The sequence below is a fragment of the Cherax quadricarinatus genome, chromosome 68 (assembly GCF_038502225.1).
Source record: "Cherax quadricarinatus isolate ZL_2023a chromosome 68, ASM3850222v1, whole genome shotgun sequence".
NCBI lineage: Eukaryota > Metazoa > Arthropoda > Malacostraca > Decapoda > Parastacidae > Cherax > Cherax quadricarinatus.
In genome coordinates this window covers 212,501-227,965 of record NC_091359.1, presented here as the reverse complement: position 1 = coordinate 227,965, position 15,465 = coordinate 212,501, and the positions used below count along the sequence as shown (strand labels likewise).

Genomic DNA, 15,465 nt, shown 5'->3' with positions numbered 1-15,465 from the left:
AATTCACCGTCCACCACAGCTCACTGCAGAAAAATTCACCGTCCACCATAGTTCACTGTAGACATTACTCTGTAGACTGTAGACATTAACTGTCCACAACAGTTCATTGTAGACAAGTTCACCGTCCACCAAAGGAAGACTAAGAACAAATTCTTGAGATAATTAACCCTGGAGGGCTGACCACCCAGGATAGACAGCAGTGTGGTTTATTTTTGTTGCAGTCATTAAGCCGTCCTGGCTAAGATATGACCCCACAACAGTGGCTAACTCCTAGGAATCTATTTACGATACGGTTAGGTGAATATTTACAGCGGGTGTAAGGAGACTTTCCCCTCATCTCACTACTTCGGGGCCTTTCGGTTGTGAGGCAAACACTACAGGGTGTCCAGTATAGACGGGTCTGTGGTTCTCCAGCACAGAGACAACCGGAGAAGAACGCTCGCCATCAACGCGGGCCGCACACTGAACACTGCTGGGCTTGCTTCTCTCGTCTGGACTCTGGACCAAACTTCCCACCACTCCACACCACACATACTGCTCACTCGCTTAGTAAAACCAAAAACTTTCTCGCAATACTGCTCATTCTCCCTAGAACCTGTTCTTTTGTACATTATAGTTAATTAACGGTCACACATAAGACTGAGGACTAAGACAACCTCCAATGGTAGGTTAGGCATCATAATTTGTACAATTACAGTCTTCAAGAGGGTGCCCCGATGGTAAAGGGCTTTTGATTCGAGGATTTTCCTTTTGCTGGGATTAAACATGATAACCTCCTATTTCCCATCTTCCTCTGTGGGTTTCGTGTTTTTCTTTAATTATCAAGTCCGGCAGGCCGGACTTATATAAATAACCCGCACATAGCAGAGAGGAGCTTACGACGACGTTTCGCGAAACGTCGTCGTAAGCGCCTCTCTTCTATGTGCGGGTTATTTGTGTATTGTTCCAGTCACGGTATTCTGCCTTTTTTGTTATTTAGGCCGGACTTGATTCCTAGAGATGGGAAGCACAGTGCCGGCACTCTGAAGGAGGGGTGTTAATGTTGCAGTTTTATAACTGTAGTGTAAGCATGCCTCTGGCAAGACAGTGATGGAGTGACTGATGATAAGTTTTTCTTTTCTCGGGCCACCCTGCCTTGGTGGGAAACTGCCGATGTGTTAATAATAAAAAAATAAATTAGTACATACTGCAAAATTTCTATAAGCATAAGTATTAGTGGTGAAGTGTAACCCGAGTGTTCTATGCACACCTGACTAGTACTTGATCTGTTCAAGCTGCTTTAGGGTAGAAATATAAACATAGGTACTTCACATTTAGTAAATGCATATCTTAATGCTTATTCCTAACAATCTTGCTAATATTAGATGAAGGGATCTTACTAGCCTTCATTAATCTTACCAATAAAACATTGTTCTAATTGTTTTCGTCCATAAGACAGGGCAATTACTAAATGATCCATACTTTTTAAATTATTATTACACGTGTGCTTAAAAATATCAACATAGCACTCTACCTCACGATTGTCAGTATTCATACACACACACAGTGAAGAGGCGGGGCCAGGAGCTAGGACTCGATCCCTGCAACCTCAACTAGGTGAGGACACACACACACACACACATAATCGACAAGTGCCTTTGACAATCTGTAATTATTACAGCGAACCAAGTAATGACATTATCATTTCAAAGAAATGGAGATAATTAATATTTAACCTTCCTGTGTTATATAATACCCAATTTGCAATAAGTTTTTCCTTATATGTTGACCATAGTCAATATAACTTTAAAAATAAAAAATATTTTAAAAGTATAGGTATTCGGCACGACATATATGTATGTCGTGCCGAACAGGTAAAACTTGCGATTTTGGCTTAAATAGCAACGCTCTTCTTGCCGAATAAGGCAAGCGAAAATTTGTGTATGCAATAATTTAGCAAAAATCATCCTGAACCTAACGAAAAAAAAATTTTCATTGTTTTTATTATTAAATTATTGTAAACTTATCTAGAATATATTTAGTTGGGCTGGGCTAAATTAAATTGTGCTTGTTATAAAAAGGTTAGGTAAGTTTTCTAAGGTTCTTTTGGTACAAAATTATTAATTTTTACATTAACATAAATGAAAAAAATCATTAAACGTATAAAAGAAAATTTTTGAAAGGATTTAATTTTACACGAGTTCTTGCTAACTGACCAGTTTTACTTATTCGGCATGACATACCTTTATATATATATATATATATATATATATATATATATATATATATATATATATATATATACAGGAAAGAGTAAGGTTATGAGGATAACAAAAAGATTAGGTGATGAAAGATTGGATATCAGATTGGAGGGAGAGAGTATGGAGGAGGTGAATGTATTCAGATATTTGGGAGTGGACATGTCAGCGGATGGGTCTATGAAAGATGAGGTGAATCATAGAATTGATGAGGGGAAAAGGGTGAGTGGTGCACTTAGGAGTCTGTGGAGACAAAGAACTTTGTTCTTGGAGGCAAAGAGGGGAATGTATGAGAGTATAGTTTTACCAACGCTCTTATATGGGTGTGAAGCATGGGTGATGAATGTTGCAGCGAGGAGAAGGCTGGAGGCAGTGGAGATGTCATGTCTGAGAGCAATGTGTGGTGTGAATATAATGCAGAGAATTCGTAGTTTGGAAGTTAGGAGGAGGTGCGGGATTACCAAAACTGTTGTCCAGAGGGCGGAGGAAGGGTTGTTGAGGTGGTTCGGACATGTGGAGAGAATGGAGCGAAACAGAATAATTTCAAGAGTGTATCAGTCTGTAGTGGAAGGAAGGCGGGGTAGGGGTCGGCCTAGGAAAGGTTGGAGGGAGGGGGTAAAGGAGGTTTTGTGTGCGAGGGGCTTGGACTTCCAGCAGACATGCGTGAGCGTGTTTGATAGGAGTGAATGGAGACAAATGGTTTTTAATACTTGACGTGCTGTTGGAGTGTGAGCAAAGTAACATTTATGAAGGGGTTCAGGGAAACCGGCAGGCCGGACTTGAGTCCTGGAGATGGGAAGTACAGTGCCTGCACTCTGAAGGCAAGACAGTGATGGAGTGAATGATGGTGAAAGTTTTTCTTTTTCGGGCCACCCTGCCTTGGTGGGAATCGGCCAGTGTGATAAAAAAATTATATATATATATATATATATATATATATATATATATATATATATATATATATATATATATATATATATATATATATATATATATATATATAAATTATTGCCGATTACCTCCTAGACGCTGTATGGATCCATGTTTAGCATTTTCCCACGAATATAATTATAAGCAACACCTCGCTTATCAGTCAAGACTTTGTACTGTACTAGGCTGGTGAGGTACCTGGTTAAATATGGCGCCGTGTTGCCTAGAGCGTCTGGAGACGAGGGATATGTGGGAACCTTCCAGTTTGTTGAAGCCTCGCCCGCCACCATCACGCTCACGGTAGTATACGTCTGAAGCCAGCAAGTTGGCCTCACTGGAGCTCTGCTGGACACAACCTTTTTAGTGCTACCTGCTGTGTGGTCAGCAGGTTGGCCTCACATGAGCACTACTGACACAACCTACCTAGTATTTATTACCTTAACGTAGGTCTTAAACCAAATAAGCTATCGACTATCAAACTAATGGAAATACTTCAGTATTTGGAGAAATTTATCCGGAAACCCAAATATGCTACATATTCTTGTAGACAAGTGGTTTTCATGAATTATTACTCCATACGAAATGATGACTGATAGATAGACAGATAGATAGATAGACAGATAGATAGATAGATAGATATAGATAGATAGATAGATAGATAGATAGATAGAGAGAGAGAGAGAGAGAGAGAGAGAGAGAGAGAGAGAGAGAGAGAGAGAGAGAGAGAGATTTATCTCGGGTTATACACTCTCCCCAAGAAACATACTTAAGCCTTGCTATTTTTGGTACTAATAAATCCAGACTCAAATGTTGACTGTGAATGATAAATATGAGTGTTCCTAGTGTTTTGTTACCCGTGAGTCTGGTAACCACCAGTCACGAGTAATGGCTGTGAGGCGTCCCTCACCTTGGTCTTCGAGTCCCTGGGTGAGGTTAGTGGGTTCCAGTCTCTGGCTGCCACCAAGTCCGGGTTACTTTTGCTTCTTGTGTACCTGTCTCCCAGTCCTATAGGTGACGCCTCTTCCTCTCTTCTCCTTACTCCTGCTGTTGTTGCTGCTGCTGCAGCTCCACCATCATCGCTGGAGTCATAGCCGCTGCTGCCGTCTCTCCCAGCCAGAGTTGGAGGAAACACACGAGGTAGTCCGAACTTGAGGTAGGTAAACATATTCGAGCCCAGTTCACTTTTGGGACCATACCTGCAACACAAGAAATTTTGCATATAACCAACTTGTTTAGAATTATTGTTCAGAACACAGCAGTAGGCCTGCTGCAGTGTTTTTCGATTATGTTCTTATTTTTAATATGCATGCCCATTTTCGGGTCCACAAAGACCAATCCTCACACAGCTTTCTGTCCACTGTGTGTGTGTGTACACACACACAAAGAATATCTTAATCAGAATACTTCCCAAAGCATCTTACTGCGGCTGTAATCTTAAGAATATTCGAGTATATGAGTTAATAGTTATAATATTTTGCAAACCTTCCGCCACTTAACTGGCTGGTACAATGTACAGTTATTGAGTATGTGTGGGGGAGGGGGTGTGCGCGGTGATTGGTCCATGTCCTGTGGGAAGCTCACAGTTCTCAGCGCTAATGTTTGGTCCATGTTAGCGGATGTTAAACCGTCCTCCCCTCCATTAGAACCCCCACCCTTTCTCCCCTCCCTCATTCCAGCCCTCATAACTACTACTATAATTTGCACCTTTCTTTATCTTCGAATTAAATTTGATTACATCCCTTTTTCCAAGTTAAGTATGTTCCTTGCAGCTTTATCACGCCATGAATAATAATAATAATAATAATAATAATTATAAATTAATTATAAAAATAATAACATGCTTACTTGCCACAATGTTTGGGTAAGGGAATCTGTTACATATTTGTCAGTGTCAGCCACATACAACCACCAATGACAGCTACATACAACCGACATGTCATAGTGACAGGCACATACAATCATCAATATGTCACAAGACTCATCAAACTGTCATATAGAAAACATCGGAGGACATGTGAATACTGAGCCACAAAGATGGGAAAGCTTTGAAATATCTCTGCTGCTTAGATAGTGAACAGTGAACTTTACAACCTGCTACAACCCCCCTAGTGCCCCCAACACACACACACACACACACACACACCTGAAAATCGACCCCTGCAACCACATATATGTGAGAGAACACACTCATGGTACAGACTGACTGACGGAAGTTGCCAGTGTTCGGCTCAACTAAAGGACCCGGATTCAGTCCCAGTAGAGGCGAGACGTAGTGAAAGAATTCCTGTTACCTGTTGCCCGTGTTCAACTTAAGTAAATAGATATCTAGAAGGTAGTGGGCTGCCGTGGGTGGCATCGCAGGGTAAAGGCCCTTAATACTTCGTGGGAAATAAAACACTAGTACTCAGGGGGTAATAATCCCAATGAAATAGTTAGGGTCTTTGAGGACAGCATGATATACATACATTGTGAAACACACACACACTGCGGGAACCAAATGACTGCTCATCTTTACAGAAAAATATAAACAACGGGAGGTGAATTAGTAAATCTTAACCCCTTCAATGTCTCGTGATGTTTGGTAAAAAACTCTTCATGCAGGTTAACCTCCACTTACTCGTATCTAATCTCATTATGTATTAATTTCCAGTCATGGCTAATTATTAGGGATGAAATGAGAGTTGACTTCCTAATAAACTTGAATATCGCAGCTCAGTTGGTAGCGTTCTCAGCTCATACAGTGAGGGATCGGGGATCGCTTCCCGGTCGGGATGAAACGTTGGGCATGTTTCCTTACACCTGCTGCTCTTGTTCACCTACCAGTAAGTAGGTATCTGAACGTTAGTCACCTTACACCTGCTGCTCCTGTTCGCATAGCAGTAAGTAGGTACCTGAACGTTAGTCACCTTACACCTGCTGCTCCTGTTCGCATAGCAGTAAGAAAGTTGTGTTAGCTGACTTATGGGTGGCATCCTTGGGGAGAAGCTTAAAAGTCCACCCCTCCGGGGTTAAAAATCCGAACAAAATTTTATACCTTAACGTCCATCTTCCTTCCTATGCTTGATATTCATCAAGACTAAGGGAATGAACACCTAGGTTGAGGAACCGAACACCTCATGTTCTATTGTCTCCAGTTTCAATACCTTTAAATAACCTCTGCAATGAATTGCTAAAGGTTTTGGTTGGTGAAAATCGTTCAGAATAAAGATACCCAGCTGTAGCACAGGTCTCATATTCATTCACCTGGGAGTTAGTCGACTGTGGCGGGTCGCATCCTGAGGCAGGACCTAAAAAGAATCCAAATGAAAATAAGCCACAGTGAATGGGGCTATTGAGTTATCCTCTATTACTAACCCATGGGGTTAGTTTATCTGGAGTTTACCTGGAGAGAGTTCCCCGCGGCCCGGTCTGTGACCAGGCCTCCTGGTGGATCAGAGCCTGATCAACCAGGCTGTTGCTGCTGGCTGCACGCAAACCAACGTACGAGCCACAGCCCGGCTGGTCAGGAACCGACTTTAGGTGCTTGTCCAGTGCCAGCTTGAAGACTGCCAGGGGTCTGTTGGTAATCCCCCTTATGTATGCTGGGAGGCAGTTGAACAGTCTCGGGCCCCTGACACTTATTGTATGGTCTCTTAACGTGCTAGTGACACCCCTGCTTTTCATTGGGGGGATGTTGCATCGTCTGCCAAGTCTTTTGCTTTCGTAGTGAGTGATTTTCGTGTGCAAGTTCGGTACTAGTCCCTCTAGGATTTTCCAGGTGTATATAATCATGTATCTCTCCCGCCTGCGTTCCAGGGAATACAGTTTTAGGAACCTCAAGCGCTCCCAGTAATTGAGGTGTTTTATCTCCGTTATGCGCGCCGTGAAGGTTCTCTGTACATTTTCTAGGTCAGCAATTTCACCTGCCTTGAAAGGCGCTGTTAGTGTGCAGCAATATTCCAGCCTAGATAGAACAAGTGACCTGAAGAGTGTCATCATAGGCTTGGCCTCCCTAGTTTTGAAGGTTCTCATTAACCATCCTGTCATTTTTCTAGCAGATGCGATTGATACAATGTTATGGTCCTTGAAGGTGAGATCCTCCGACATGATCACTCCCAGGTCTTTGACGTTGGTGTTTCGCTCTATTTTGTGGCCAGAATTTGTTTTGTACTCTGATGAAGATTTAATTTCCTCGTGTTTACCATATCTGAGTAATTGAAATTTCTCATCGTTGAACTTCATATTGTTTTCTGCAGCCCACTGAAAGATTCGGTTGATGTCCGCCTGGAGCCTTGCAGTGTCTGCAATGGAAGACACTGTCATGCAGATTCGGGTGTCATCTGCAAAGGAAGACACGGTGCTGTGGCTGACATCCTTGTCTATGTCGGATATGAGGATGAACAAGATGGGAGCGAGTACTGTGCCTTGTGTAACAGAGCTTTTCACCGTAGCTGCCTCGGACTTTACTCTGTTGACGACTACTCTCTGTGTTCTGTTAGTGAGGAAATTATAGATCCATCGACCGACTTTTCCTGTTATTCCTTTAGCACGCATTTTGTGCGCTATTACGCCATGGTCACACTTGTCGAAGGCTTTTGCAGTCTGCATATATTACATCTGCATTCTTTTTGTCTTCTAGTGCATTTAGGACCTTGTCGTAGTGATCCAATAGTTGAGACAGACAGGAGCGACCTGTTCTAAACCCATGTTGCCCTGGGTTGTCTAACTGATGGGTTTCTAGATGGGTGGTGATCTTGCTTCTTAGGACCCTTTCAAAGATTTTTATGATATGGGATGTTAGTGCTATCGGTCTGTAGTTCTTTGCTGTTGCTTTACTGCCCCCTTTGTGGAGTGGGGCTATGTCTGTTGTTTTTAGTAACTGTGGGACGACCCCCGTGTCCATGCTCCCTCTCCATAGGATGGAAAGGCTCGTGATAGGGGCTTCTTGCAGTTCTTGATGAACACGGAGTTCCATGAGTCTGGCCCTGGGGCAGAGTGCATGGGCATGTCATTTATCGCCTGTTCGAAATCATTTGGCGTCAGGATAACATCGGATACCTAGAGTTTACCTGGAGAGAGTTCCGGGGGTCAACGCCCCCGCGGCCCGGTCTGTGACCAGGCCTCCTTAGGTCAGTGTCCCAGGATGCGACCCACACCAGTCGACTAACACTCAAGTACCCATTTTACTGATGGGGAACATAGACAACAGGTGGAAAGAAACACGTCCAATGTTTCTACTCTGGCTGGGAATCGAACCCAGGCCCTCGCCGTGTGAAGCGAGAGCGTTAACCACCAGGCCAGGCTTGTGTTAACCAAATTTTGTGGCTCTCTCATAAAAAAATCATTTTGATCTTCGACTCTCAGTCTGGTTAGCGGCTTGCTAAAAACTGAGTCATATTGGGACTTGAGTAGCTCACTCATTTCCTTGCTGTCATCTGTGCAGGACCCATCTTGTTTAAGTAGGGGCCCAATACTGGACGTTGTTCTCGACTTTGATTTGGCATAGGAGAAGAAATACTTTGGGTTTCTTTCGATTTCATTTATGGCTTTTAGTTCTTCCCGCGATTCCTGACTCCTATAAGATTCCTTTAGCTTAAGTTCGATGCTTGCTATTTCTCTGACCAGTGTCTCCCTACGCATTTCAGATATATTGACCTCTTTTAGCCGCTCTGTTATTCTTTTCCAGATCATCATTGTTAGTGAAGATGAGGTCTAGTGTATTCTCCAGTCTAGTAGGCTGCAGAGATTTAAAAGCTCGTGTGAGTGTGAGTTTTCATCAGAGCTGTCTCCTGGTGTTATTACTGCAACAATATTATTTGCTATATTCCTCCATTTTAGGTGCCTTAAGTTGAAATCCCCCAGGAGCAAGATGTTGGGTGCAGGAGCTGGAAGATTTTCCAGACAGTGGTCAATTTTTAACAGCTGTTCCTGGAATTGCTGGGATGTTGCACCCGGAGGCTTGTAGACTACCACAATGACTAGGTTTTGGTTCTCGACCTTTACTGCTAAAACTTCCACTACATAGTAGGTTAGGTTAGGTAAGGTTCGTCAGGAAACAGGACAAAACTACATAGTAATGTCACTGTGGAAATAAGTCACTGTCTGACTTTCTTGGGTTATCCTAGGTTCTCTACACATATGCTGCTATGTATAATAATCTATGTAACTGTATTTGTGTATACCTGAATAAACTTACTAATCCGAATTAAATCTTCTAACTTTCACTTGACTACAACTCTAAGGGAACCAAATGTCACTTTTAAAACCACTCGAGATTTACAAAAAACGAGTATTAGCAAATAGTAAACTGAAGAAAATCTAAAACTTAACCTGGACTGTTTTTAGTGTCGCCACTCTTGGAATTTATGGGTAAGAACTGATATAAAATACCGTCAGATGTGAAATACGAGATATGCTCAGTATTAGCATGTTTTAATGAGGAAAATTTTAGCCAATAATGACTTCTTCACTGATATTATTCTAATTATTATTATTATTATTATTATTATTATTATTATTACTACTACTACTACTACTACTACTAGAGAGATAACCAATGGCAGTTTAATAATAAATAGTGGTAGAGGTAAGTTTATTTAGGTACAGCTATACATAAATAAGGTGCAAAGAGGCAAATTTTGCCTCGATAAATTTCATAAGATGACTGTAATAAAGCCATATGAAACTGAACGAGGAAAAACTCATTATCAGGGAAGAAGAACTAACCAGACGATGTTTAGGCTTTGATTACAACCAACACTGCTGCCCACAACTATATTATTTTGTAAATCTTTGCCAAATTAGTTCATAACCAGGATATCGCGGTCACCTAGAAGTTGGAGCTTTTGGGTACTACAAAAAGCCTAACCCTACCTCACAGCAGTACTTGTCCACTACCATCTGCCTGACAGTTATACTGGTTCCATTGCCACCTGCTCACAGTTGTACTGGTCCCACTACTGTTTGCCTCACAGTTGTACTGGTCCCACGACCGTCTGCCTCACAGTTGTACTGATCCCACTACCGTCTGCCTCACAGTTGTACTGGTTCCACTACTATCTTCCTCACAGTTGTACTGACCTCGCCTCTCTGCACCTCACTTCTTCCACTATTATCCAGTATTATCTTTCTAGGACTGAAGCCATTAGCTGTAAAACATTTCCTCATTAAAATATTTTAATACTACGCGTGCTGCCGTATCTGTAACCGACTGCTGAAGCCTGCAGTACTGACGAAACTTTTTTTTTTATATCTATTTCTACAAGTACATGTACAAGGTTTACAGGCCTAGCTGACATCAATGATATACTATATAAAAAGCCCCTTGTTATTCAGAGCATTTCGGTCAAATTAGGCGAGTTTTGTCCCAGAATGCGACCCACACCAGTCGAATAACACTCAGGTACCCATTTTACTGATGGGTGAACAGGGACAACAGGTAAGGAAACACGTTCAATGTTCCCACCCTTGCCGGGAATCGAAGCCGAACCCTCAGCGTGTGAAGCAAGAGCTTTGCCTACTAGGCCAAGAGCCTAGTCTAACTCTTCAGTGCTAGGTTTGTTGAGGATCGTGGTAACTAAGTTGCGACTGTGGAAAGTCGAGGACTGACTGAGCCGCTGCGGACCGCAAACTAGTTTGGTTCTGTTGAAGAAAAGGGACTGACCTGGGGTTGTTGAGGATGGTGTGGACCGTAGACTCTCGTAGCTGGAAGTTACCATAGGGCAATGTGGTTTTTTCCTGGGAGCCCAGCGCTGAGTCTGTGAAATCAGAGTTGAGGTTCTGGCGGTAAATGGACCAAGCATGAAGATCCAGCTTGGCAGAGGCTGACGTGGGTCCCCCTGTGGTAGAGGGAGCAAATTGTCCAAGTGAGATGACCTATGAGGATAACAACCAGGGAGGGAGGGAGCTGTCCAAGTTAAACACCATGACAACCTGAGAGGGAGGGAGACAGCCAGGAACGGAGGAAGGATGGAGGCAAATGAGACAGAGCCAGCAGGGAGGCAGGAACAGTCTGTATTAATATTGGTAGAATTACCGACAATATGTTAAGTAATAGGACACAAATGCAACTAATGTGACATTTTATTGTGGCAACGTTTCGCTCTCCAGGAGCTTTATCAAGCCGTTATTGTTTGTAACGGCTTGATAAAGCTCCTGGAGAACGAAACGTTGCTACAATAAGATGTCACATTAGTTGCATTTGTGTCCTTTTACTTAACAAGGAACAGTCTGGAAGTCAGATAACGAGAAAGCCAGAAATGGAGAGAGGCAGCAAGGAAGTGATATGGAAATCCATGGGGGGGGGGGGTGATAAAGCAAATTAAGAAATAAACAATGGAGGAGGGAAAAATCACACCATCAAAATGAAGGAGTCACTCAAGGGAAGATCATGAGACTGATAGGAAAGGGAGAGCATTTACTAAGGGAGAGGAAAGATCACTCAGTCCAGGGGAGAGAAAGACGAAAACTTTGGACAACTATATGAAATGAGAGAGTGAGAAGAACAAAGACTGTAATAAAGTAGGGAGAAAACTAAATCAATTTAAGAGGTGTGCGCGGAAACATTAAAAAATTCCTACTGCAACAAAATACATTAAAGTTCTGCCCATTCTAACTACTATCTATGGTCATTCTAGTTACAATCTCTGCCCATTCAAACTACAATCTCTGTCCATGCTAACTACAATCTGTGGACAAATATGTGGGTTTTGAGTGAATGGATTTGAGAAGGACCTGCCTAGTATGGGCCAGTAGATCTGGTGCAATGTTATGTTGTTATGAGGTGTAAATATGATGATATGTAAGTTGATAAGTAAAACACTTATGCAACAGTTAGGCATCTTTATTCCAGATTATGGAGCAGAACTCTTCTCCAGGCTGAGGGGGCTGACACCTCAAAAATACTCTTTCGAGAGTGAGGGATTGATTATATCGTCTCTATATCTCCATTGCATTTGACTGAAGCAGCCTACTGCGAAGGTGAAACGTTGCAGAATATACTTAAGTGCAGCATACATCTTATCAACTTATGAGAAAGACTTGCCTAGTTTGGGCCAGTAGGTCTGCTGCGACGTTCTTCAGCTCTTGTTTTCTGTTATTCTCTTACGTTATTCCAACTAGAAGTTTTGATCATTCCAGTAACAGTTCTAAGAACTTTAATTACAAACTTTGATCATTCTGACTAGCTCTGGCCATTCTAACTGTAAGCCTTGGTTATTTTAATTGTAAGCTTTAGGTATTCTAACTATATGCCCTAGTTATTTTAACTAGAAACAGTGGTCATTCTACATTCAAGTATTAAGCTTTATAACTACGAAAATTGTGTGACACTGTAAAATGTGTGACTTCCTACTTGTATCTACAAAACCAGAGCTATGCTTGTGTCCCGTTTTTAGTGAATAATTTAGATTATATATATATATATATATATATATATATATATATATATATATATATATATATATATATATATATATATATATATATATATATATATATATATATATTCAATTTGCAATACGACTACCTTTACTCTATCAGTCTGTGACACCTTCAAGGAGGGTTTCTTGCTAAGTACAAGAATAGTAACGCACCAATTTTCCCCATTATCTGTAATTACGACTGTGATAAATTCAGATTAGCAATGTTTTATCAGTAGGTAGTGCCAGTACCTGGCTAGAGCTTGCCATATATGATTTTTGGTAAATATTTTTTCTGTTGTTTATTGGGCTATCTTATTGAAACTTGGGCAATGTGTGATGGATAGTTGCTTCTTAACGTACACCAAAAATGAAAGAAATCGGACGATAAATAACGGAGTTCACTGCTCAGCCATTAGAAGCCCCTTAAAACTCTTAGGATACGTGCAATGTTAGTCTTCTCTATTGTTCAAGGTTTTTTCAGTGTTATTCAAGGATTTTACATTTGGTTTACTATTACTCTGTGCATTCTATGATATAATTAACTATTTTTTGTGCTTAAAAATCTTAAAACAATAGTATTTACATACAGCTCGTAGGGGTCTGGAACAGATTAATCGTATTTGCATACAATCCAATGGGGAATTTAGGTTCGGGTCATGACCAGAGTTTTGGAACGAATTATGGTAGTGACCAGAAGTTCCACTGCAGTTTTCCTAAGTCTTCCTTGGATAATTCTGGAGGCGCCATCCTAGTATACACCAGAGAGGGTAAGAAGTGTCCAGGGAACAGCAGCACTACCTCTTGCGGCAGCACTGACTGATTCATGGTTGCTATGCAGTTTATTTTGGTTTATTCTAGGAGTTACACCCCATTATTTACCTCATTACGAATGAGACATTATTCTTTTAGATTCCCAACGAAGATTCCCAGCCAGGGTAGAAACATTGGACGTGTTTCTTTACACCTGTTGTCTATATTCACCCATCAGTAAATGGGTACCTGGGTGTTAGTCGACTGATGTGGGTCGCATCCTGGGACACTGACCTAATTTGCCCGAAATGCTCAGCATAACAAGGAGCTTTCTATATAGTATATAGTAGTGTGACAATGATGTCAGCTACATAGGCCTGTATACCATGTACACGTATTTGTAGTAAATAATTATTATGCCTTCTACTGACCCTGCATGGACACGGACTCTCCTCAGAATCCAGAAACACTTTCCAGCAATTGTTTGTTGCTTGAACCTAATGCCGGCCTTCTACTTAGCCAGACTACCACCTTACCTTGCCACTGAAACTAGCATCTACATGATACAGCAACAACGATTTACAGATTGTACGCCAAATGACACAGTGGCTTGTGGTCATCTGCCAAGAGACAATGACAGACTAGTGACGATGTTGACACAGTACGAATACCCAGTTCACATGCAAAAAATATCACGACTTGGAAACGTCTCCTACTAAAGGAAATCTTCCAAAAACGGAATTAGGTAAAATCTACTTTACAACAACCAACAAACCTCAAAACATACCTAAGTGACCACAAACCTGCACTATAATTCATGACCAATATCAGTTAAGACATCTCCTACCATCTAAAAAGTAGTAGATGTTGTGACATTAAGAAACACTTTGACTACGTAAGGCACTCAGCATTCATAGCCATAAAATAATTAAAAATGAATAATTAATTATATATATATATATATATATATAGATATATAGATATATATATATATAGATATATATATATATATATATATATATATGTCGTGCCGAATATGTAAAACTGGTCAATTAGCAAGAACTCATTTAAAATTAAGTCCTTTCTAAAATTTTCTCTTGTACGTTTAAAGATATATTTTTTTCATTAATGTTAATGTAAATTTTTTTAATTTTGCACCAAAAGAATCTTAGAAAACTTACCTAACCTTATCATAACAAGAACAATTTATTTTAGCCTAACCTAACTAAATATATTTTAGATTTGTTTACAATAATTTAATACTAAGCAAACACAGTGAAATATATTTTTTTCATTAGGTTCAGAATGATTTTGGCGAAATTATTGCATACACAAATTTTCACTTGTCCTATATGGCAATATGAGCGTTGCTATTTAAGCCAAGATCGCAAGTTCTGCCTATTCGGCACGACATATATATATATATATATATATATATAAGATTTATATATATATATATATATATATATCTTTATATATATATATATATATAAGATTTATATATATATATATATATATATATATCTTATATATATATATATATATATATATATATATATATATATATATATATATATATATATATATATATATATATCTTATATATATATATATATAAATATATATATATATCTTATATATATATATATCTTATATATATATATATATTATATATATATATATCTTATATATATATATATATCTTATATATATATATATATCTTATATATATATATATATATATATATATATATATATATATAAATATATATATATATATTACCTGGAGAGAGTTTCGGGGGGTCAACGCCCCCGCGGCCCGGTCTGTGACCAGGCCTCCTGGTGGATCAGCGCCTGATCAACCAGGCTGTTGCTGCTGGCTGCACGCAAGCCAACGTACGAGCCACAGCCCGGCTTATCAGGAACTGACTTTAGGTGCTTGTCCAGTGCCAGCTTGAAGACTGCCAGGGGTCTGTTGGTAATCCCCCTTATGTGTGCTGGGAGGCAGTTGAACAGTCTCGGGCCCCTGACACTTATTGTATGGTCTCTTAACGTGCTAGTGACACCCCTGCTTTTCATTGGGGGGATGGTGCATCGTCTGCCAAGTCTTTTGCTTTCGTAGTGAGTGATTTTCGTGTGCAAGTTCG

General features: G+C 40.4%; 1 protein-coding gene across 5 annotated transcripts in view; it reads right to left on the bottom strand.

Annotated features, from left to right (window-relative positions):
* LOC128697879 (ATP-binding cassette sub-family G member 8) overlaps nucleotides 1-15,465 on the bottom strand; it is a 107,018-nt gene that overhangs the window by 63,933 nt on the left and 27,620 nt on the right. For 2 of the 5 annotated variants that reach the window (XM_070099537.1, XM_070099536.1), the window contains exons 3-5: nucleotides 10,810-10,984; nucleotides 4,075-4,363; nucleotides 3,366-3,509 (exon numbers count right to left, since the gene is read on the bottom strand). In XM_070099537.1, the coding sequence (XP_069955638.1) occupies nucleotides 3,366-3,509; nucleotides 4,075-4,363; nucleotides 10,810-10,984 (608 nt within the window). Of the gene's footprint in view, nucleotides 1-3,365; nucleotides 3,510-4,074; nucleotides 4,364-10,809; nucleotides 10,985-13,854; nucleotides 14,012-15,465 lie in introns of those variants that run through there. The other 3 variants (XM_070099539.1, XM_070099538.1, XM_070099540.1) reach the window with 3 other exon arrangements.